Source organism: Pinus tabuliformis, chromosome 5_1, assembly GCF_031772625.1.
Source record: "Pinus tabuliformis cultivar Carrire ecotype Pingquan chromosome 5_1, CPIR1, whole genome shotgun sequence".
NCBI classification, from domain to species: Eukaryota; Viridiplantae; Streptophyta; class Pinopsida; order Pinales; family Pinaceae; genus Pinus; species Pinus tabuliformis.
Genome location: NC_142305.1, coordinates 299,252,495 through 299,260,423, shown reverse-complemented (window position 1 = coordinate 299,260,423; position 7,929 = coordinate 299,252,495). Strand labels below are relative to the sequence as shown.

Here is a 7,929-nt window from a genome sequence, read left to right as displayed (position 1 = left end):
CACTTCAACTTTTCCAATGCATTAGGCATCTCCATCCTATAACCTTGTTATATCTCCAGTCGACTTGATGTGCAATAATTCTAATGGATTTTGCTTAATATGGTTAATATGCCAAGTATTGTGTGAAAATATGGTTAATATCCCATGTATTATATCTTGAATTCAAGATGAATATGGGCATCTGAATATACCACGATTTTTCTTTTAATAACAATGTGTGTCCAACTATAATTTAATTTACGAGAAACAGTCAGCTCAGTTGTATTTGACTTTTCAACTTTCTTCAAAAAGAGAAGAAAGAAATCAAATTTTTATGTATCTTTACTAAAATTGAAGCATGCTTGCTACATTAATTATGACTTTATTTGAAGCATACTTGCTACTACATTAATTATGACTTTATTTGAAGCATGCTTGCTACTACATTAATTATATAATTTTCATGTATCTGAAATGAAAATTTCAAGCATACCTTACCATTAATCAAATAAAAAATCAATCTTTTATTTGAATATACCAAAATTTTTGTAGAAAGCATCAACAAAATACAAATGAGAGGAGAAGGAAACAATCAAAATCCAGCAGTGCTTGGAATGCAATCCGTCATTTGCAAGGGAAGCAATAATGCTTTTCTTCAGATTGTAGGTTGCTGAGAAGAAGAGAGCAATAACATTTATTTTTGCAGATTCTGCACTTCTTTCATCCTATTAAAGCAGCAAAAAAATTAATTATCGTTTTACATTTTAAGAATAAGATATTTGGAACCCTTTCATATGATAGGTGTAATGTCTTTCAACATGCATTGGGGTTTGTAAGTTTGAGAAATTTCAATGGGCATATGCTAAAATCGGATCCTCTGTTTATTCTGATAACTAGATAAATATGTGTATGCTATTTCTAAACAAAGACGGAATTTAATACTTACAATTACCATCGTTCTTTGGTTTTGAACTCTTATCAAAGGAAAATTCAATCAATCCATATTCCTCGATCCCACTAAATCTTGTTTTAGATGTTGAGGATTGCTAATTTATTTGTTTTCACAATTGCAGCTGTAAATGCTGATGGCTTCTTAGCACGGGATATAACATTCGAAAATGCAGCAGGGCCAGGTAGTCAACAAGCGGTAGCCCTAAGAGTAGATAGTAATCACTCTGCCTTCTACATAGGAAAGGTTATTTCATTAACATTTAAAGTAGTAGCACATGATATTAATCAAAATTCAACAATTGCATTCACACTTATATAGTTTTTTAATGTTGTTTTGAATGAAAATACTAAGTTTTCATGGTTTCTTCATAAATAAGTGTAATTTGCACAAATTCATGGTTACGTTTCTGTGTTATATGAAAGCTCAATCTATTCTATTTTGAATTTGGAATCAGGAGCCAAGTCGGCACTTCTAATACCAACTTCAATGGACATGCACAAACTATGAAAGTTGAAGAAAGCTATATAACTTCCGAGGTGGGTGTTCTTGTTTTTGTGATGCAGCAGAAAAGGAGCAGAAAAGGATCAATCCAGAAACCAAAAAGACTCAACAACACTGCAGAATACCAACTTCAATGGACATGCACAAACTATGAAAGTTGAAGAAAGCTATATAACTTCCGAGGTGGGTGTTCTTGTTTCTGTGATGCAGCAGAAAAGGAGCAGAAAAGGATCAATCCAGAAACCAAAAAGACTCAACAACACTGTAGCTGCTTGTTCCCAAATAGGGGGCTTATCTCCAAATTTTGTTTTCCCTTTCATCCATTTCTCTTCTCTAATTGCAGGGGTGTCACTAAACTGAACAAGGTACTCAATTTATATCGTGTTAAGAGGAGCCATTCTTTATTTATTTGTGGGATCGAACATATGACCTTTCCCCAATAAATAACTTATCCTGCCTGGCTTATCAGTTATTAGTCATAGTTAAGACCGATTTTATGAGTTTATGAAACATTGTTCAGATGAATTTTTAGGAGTATTACATAATGTGCAAATTTTGCATTGCAGTCACACTTCGTGTTTTTTAATCTTTCCTGTGAATTGGATCTGAATCACATTGAAACAAGTACAACAGGGGTTGTATTTAAAACCAATAAGATTCACTTAAACAAAACTCAGAGAATATGTCAAGCATCAATAGTTCTAGTTTTCTTATCAAATTTCAAAATAGAACAAATTTTACCACAAGAGAGCTCATTCCAAATTGATATTCCAAATTGATATGGTTCAGAAAAGGGCACGCCATCCCATCCCTCTTCCCATCCCTTCCCTTTCCATTTGAGCAAAACAAAGATATATTTTTATATCATCTGTGGCCATGCATTTTTTACCACAAGAAAGCTCATTCCAAATTGATATGGTTCAAAAAAGGGCACACCATCCCATTCCTTCCCTTTCCCTCCGAGCAAAACAAAGATATATTTTTATATCATCTGTGGCCTTGCATTTTTCAACAGCTTCTCTGATGCAAACAATACATAGAATATAACAGATGGACAGTTCTCATGCCTCTAATCTTAAGAAAATATTTCTACCGTAACAAGTATCACTCCATGAATATGGTGGAGAAGCAATTAATTTTTTCATTTGTTCACCCATCAAAATCAGTTTGTAATGACATTCCACGTTGCAGAATGCTTTGTCACCTCTGCATTAATCAGCAAACAGAGAATGAGATTAGCTCTTGAGAATTGGAAATTATAATCAATTCAAGGTGAATTTCAAAGATTAAAGAAAATTCTAACATAAAAACCATGTTGTGATCATTATAACAAACCTATACATGTAGATGTCCTTCCAATGGTTCAATTGTCGGTTGCAAAGAAAGCATGCTCTGAGAAAATGGGCAACATGAAACACTTCAACATTTGAATTGTTGAATTGCTTTGAGATGGGGTGGCTAACATCCCATACTCCATGTTCATGTTGTTTCCAAACAGGGCATTGCACAGTTTCACACTTGATAACCGTCAAGAGCCATCGGTAAGAGTAATCCCTGACTGTGCATTTAAGAAAAGTGTAGAACATTATACATGTGGGTTAAACCGAGTTCAGGCAGGCCAGATCCTTGCTTACCCGGGAAAGATCACAAACCATATTCTTGTAAATAGCAAGTTTAAGGGAACCAAATCCATGGTGGTTGTCAAGATAACTAACATAGAATAACAACATAGCAAGAAAATCGTCATTCACTACACACTGAATTTAAAATAAATCCTTATGGTCACGGTATGGGTATAAGCATAAGGAGAACTAAGTTCCATTACACACAGAAATCACGGTATGGATATAAGTAGAAGGAGAACTAAGTTCCATTACATACATAAAATTGAAAGACATTCTGAAAATATAGAATAACAACATAACAAGAAAAATCGTCATTCATTACACACTGAATTTAAAATAAATACTTATAGTCATGGTATGGGTATAAGCAGAAGAAGAACTAAGTTCCATTACATCCAGAAAATTGAAAAACAATATGAAAATATCAATCGCATTGTCTAAACTAAAAAAGCTAGGAAACTGTAGTAATCATTCTCCTTGACTAGACTATTAAGAAGAAATTAGAGCAGTTAAAACTACCTAAACGTCGTTGAAGTAGCCATAGCTAAATCTGAAACCCTCCTCCGAGAAACTCTTCCGTAGAAATTAAATAGGGTCCATGCATTAATAACAAAAAAATAAATAAGCCGCAGACTTGGTGGAACATTTGTCAACCTGGAAAAAGAAAGGAAGCACTTGGTTATTTAGGGGAAGATAATTTCAAACCACCTTCGAACTGTGATTGAGAACCATTCACTCACCTGTGAACAAGAAAACAAGACGGGTCTCATAAGACCTAGATAACTCATAGCAAAAAGGGGAGAAGAACCACTTTCAACCAAGAGAGCAATCGCAAGAGGAAGATGAGATGATGAACCCTCGTGGAGTCAATTACCCGCCAGACGAGGATTATTGCAGAGACAAGAAATGAGCAAGGTTTCCGCTCCTGTAAGCCAAGGGAGAGGTCGAGGATTGGTATCCTCACTCCAGAAGCTGGGTAATGGATCGTTCTTTGCTTCAGAAGGTGTCGCATTAGCTGAACCTTAGCTAGACTTTTCCCTGCTTTCAGGGCGGACAACATGTCAGGCATATATCCTGCCTCCTTCATCCGCTTAGACAAGTGATCCAGCATTGCATAAATTCTCTCTGACTGTGGGTGTGATCTATCTCCTACAATAAATTTGTGCACCACATTCTTGATTTCAATCCAACTACATCCAGGATTCTTCTTTACCTCCCTATCTTTCATCATTCTTCTCACCTTTGCAACATCATCCCACTTGCCTGCAGCAGCATAAATATTTGGCAGCAAGACATAGGAAGCTGCATTTTGAGGTTCCAAATCAAAAAGGTGTTCTGCTGCACGTCTACCTATATCAAGGTTTCCATGGACTCTGCAAGCACCAAGCAAGGCCTTCCACAGAATAGCATCAGGCTCATAAGGGATGGAGTTGATAAGGTCCTCTGCTTCATCCAAGTGCCTTGAACGACCAAGAATATCTACCATGCAGACATAGTGCTCCACTCTTGGTCTAATACCATGATGCTGACTCATGGATAAGAAATAGTGCCAGCCTTTGTCCACTAGGCCTGTATGACTACATGCAGCCAGAACACCAAGAAATGTAACGTGATTTGGAGTCAAGCCTACTTGTTGCATTTCTTCAAAGAGTAGTAATGCCTCCCTGCCATGTCCATGCTGAGCATATGCTGATATAATTGTGGTCCATAAGACCGTGTCAGGTTTGTAAATTTTATCAAATGATAGCCGTGCATCATCTAGGTTCCCATCTAGGTTCCCACATTTAGCATACATATCAACTATGGCACTTCTCACAAAAACATCTGACTCAATCCCACTTTGATTATTTGAGCATGAACCTGTTTGCCCTGTTCCAGGGTTGCTAGGCCAGCACATGAACTTAACACAACCAATTAACCAATTCTTTGTTCCTATGTAGCATCCTTGCTTTGACATAAGTTGGACATAGATGAGGACTTACACCGACATTCCATATTCAACAGCTCTACTTAGACATTGACATAACTCATATAGACATCTCTATGATTGGGACTCAGCAACAGACAAACTCTGCTGTCAACTCAGCAGCTTATGAAATGGCCAAAGTCTTCTTAAAAATTTCAATATTTCTACAGTTGAGGATTGTAGCAAAGCTCAGGGATCAAACTTAACTCCATGCTTATGAGGCATCCGCGTTCTCACAGTTACTTGCAGCTCATTCTCAGTTTTAATGGGAAGGTGATATATGGTGTATTATTGTTGTAGTGGTAGGGGATGGATTTTAATTGTTGGTTGGACCAAAAGAAATTGATGCAAATCAATATTAACTAGTTATTGATAATTTTGCCCACTGAGTTCCTTGAGGTCGAGTATAATGCTTTGCTTATCAAAGAGTATTGATTCTTTTCAATAGGAGTAGCATGTGAGTATCAGTTTTATAAAGAAGATTCTTTTTATTATTAATAAAAATATAGATAGTTAGTTTCATTTTAAAGGGTTATAAATATGAGTTATAAATACAAGACTTAAAAGGTTGTAAATATTTCAAGGGTTGTAAATATGAGTTATTAATTGTTTTTACTCAAAACATGATAAATAGCAATTTAGCAATTTCTTTTTAGTTGAGTGACTCAAATTCATGTTTCTTTAGGTTGACGGTAAACCCACTAAAGTGGAAAAAATTGTGATTCCAATAATTAGAGGAATTGTCATCATGGGGTGATAAGAAATTTAATATTCCAAGAAGAGGAGGTAGTAGTAGATTCTAAATAAATTAGCAATGCAATAACATAAATGTTTGCAACAAATTTAAAGAGATCCACCTTGTTGAATAATGCACACACTACATGGATAATGGATTTCCGCACTTTATGCCTTATGGCGTTTTCTTTGCAACATCTGGTGCAAATGCTAGTTTATGTATCTTTACTAAAATTGAAGCATGCTTGCTACATTAATTATGACTTTATTTGAAACATACTTGCTATTACATTAATTATGACTTTATTTGAAGCATGCTTGCTACTACATTAATTATATAATTTTCATGTATCTGAAATGAAAATTTCAAGCATACCTTACCATTAATCAAATAAAAAATCAAACTTTTATTTGAATATACCAAAAATGTTGTATTTAAATTTTAACATGAATGCCAGCTACGTTTTGGAACCAATAATAATAATAATAATAGAAACCTGCCACTGCAAATGGATGGTTGTGAGGTAGCCAAAACTCTCACTCCCTATAAATTTATTTTGTGCTTTCCCATTTTGCGTGAACAACTAAGGTTGCAACTTTCCTAGTAACCTGCACTATCTAGGGACAGTCATTAATCATGTCTTTACTTGAATATAATTTTCATGTATCAAACTTTTACTTGAATATACCATAAATGTTGTATTTAAATTTTAACGTGAACGCCAGAACCGGGGCACTGAACTGCTGCAGTGAAATACGACCAACATTATAAATATACACATTATAAATACACACACAGAGTCAATTTCTAAAAAGAATGAGCAAAAATGATGGGCAAATTACTTAATACTTTATAATACTTAAGATTTGATTTTTCCAATCTTAAGTAATATAGATCATTAACATCTGAAACTAGACCATATAAACAGATAAAATGCAATACAATTGTAGCAGACTTGTAATGTCTGAAACTAGACCATATAAATAGAAAAAATGCGATACAGTTGTAGCAGAGTTGTAATGTCCGAAACTAGACCATATAAATAGATAAAACGTGATACAGTTGTAGAATAGACCATATAAATAGATAAAATGCGATACAATTGTAGAATACTTGTAATGTTGATTTCTTGACTCTCCGTTGTCAGGTTCTCCCGTCAAATCCGCGGGAACTACCACTGCTTGCAGTGCTTGTTTGTTACCATCCGCAAACAATGTCAAGAGTGAGTAGTTCGTAGAAAATGTGAAGAGCGTTAGTCAACGCATGGCTAAAGTTTCAAAGTGCGTGAGCAAATAGAGTACGTGTATTGTTCCTTGAACATTTCAAAATATTTATGAAGTGATATTAAAAGTTCTTTTAAAAATGTTTTTGGAAAAAGTTTTATAGAGGTATATTATAAAGGAAGTGCTTACAGAGGTGAAGGAATTCTCTGCATGGTCAAAAGTGGTCGGAATCTGGGCAAAAAGATTACAAAAAATCTTTCACTCGCAGTGTTTGAATCATGTTTTTGATGGTGGAAATAGATTCAACATCATCAAAAACCTGTGGGACACCCAAAACTTTGAAGTTTGGCAGCGGAAGGTGGATTTACAAAAATCCCTGTCAGATTTCATCAAAATCCTGCCGGAGTTTCCCAGATTTTCAAGGCAAAAAAAAAGTCTAGTTAGACTACAGCTATTATAAAAGCGCTTTGTTAAAAGTGAATGTTTTTAAAAGAAGGGTTTTTTAAGAAACAAAAGTTTTATCAAGGGCTTTTTGAGAAAATTTTAAAGTTTTGGCATCGATCTAATTAAAGAGTTTAGTAGTCTTTTTTGGAAAGCGGTTTTTTTGGAGAATTAAAAATCAATTTGGTTTTATTGAAAAGAGAGTTTAGGGATTTGAAAAGTCTATTCATTTGAAAATTTTCTTGTTTTTCCAAGTATGACATTGTTTTTTTTAGGTGAATATTATGTTTTATAGGGGTGCATATTAAAAATCATATTTTTTTTGGGGGGGGAGTTGGGGGGGGGGGGGGGACGGGGTTATGGAAGATAACCTCATGCAATCAAGAAAGTAACTATAAGACAGAGGAAAGACAACAATCATAGGTCGCAAGGCGCAGCTGAAGCAGATTAAAAAAAAAAATCAACAAAAAGAGACAAAGATCCTTGTCATAATTAGAGAATTTCAA

The 7,929-nt window shown here is 34.9% G+C and overlaps 1 protein-coding gene and 1 long non-coding RNA gene across 7 annotated transcripts; one reads left to right on the top strand and one right to left on the bottom strand.

Annotated features, from left to right (window-relative positions):
* Positions 1 to 535: 535 nt before the first annotated feature.
* On the top strand, positions 536 to 1,840 carry LOC149164541 (uncharacterized). 2 transcript variants are annotated; one of them, XR_016260705.1, is made up of 2 exons: positions 536 to 1,112; positions 1,386 to 1,840. It is a non-coding gene; the product is annotated as an uncharacterized LOC149164541 (long non-coding RNA). The 2 variants fall into 2 exon arrangements; XR_016260704.1 differs by having other exon boundaries at positions 536 to 1,174.
* Positions 1,841 to 2,267: 427 nt separating this feature from the next.
* LOC149164540 (pentatricopeptide repeat-containing protein At4g02750-like) lies at positions 2,268 to 5,315 on the bottom strand. Of its 5 annotated transcripts, XR_016260703.1 has the most exons (3): positions 3,932 to 5,315; positions 3,577 to 3,711; positions 2,268 to 2,638 (listed from the first exon to the last, which is right to left on the bottom strand). XR_016260703.1 is itself a non-coding variant. In XM_089432091.1 (2 exons), the coding sequence occupies exons 1-2, from the start codon at positions 5,012 to 5,014 to the stop codon at positions 3,661 to 3,663; spliced, it is 1,134 nt and encodes a 377-aa protein (XP_089288217.1). In that variant the 5' UTR covers positions 5,015 to 5,315; the 3' UTR covers positions 2,268 to 3,660. The 5 variants fall into 5 exon arrangements, 3 of the variants coding, with proteins under 3 accessions (XP_089288217.1, XP_089288216.1, XP_089288215.1); XR_016260702.1 differs by having other exon boundaries at positions 2,768 to 5,308; XM_089432091.1 differs by having other exon boundaries at positions 2,268 to 3,711.
* Positions 5,316 to 7,929: the final 2,614 nt, after the last annotated feature.

Coding starts and splice junctions, on each gene's coding strand:
- LOC149164540 (XM_089432089.1), bottom strand. CDS start 5,014: ATGTCAAAGCAAGGATGCTACATAGGAACAAAGAATTGGTTAATTGGT.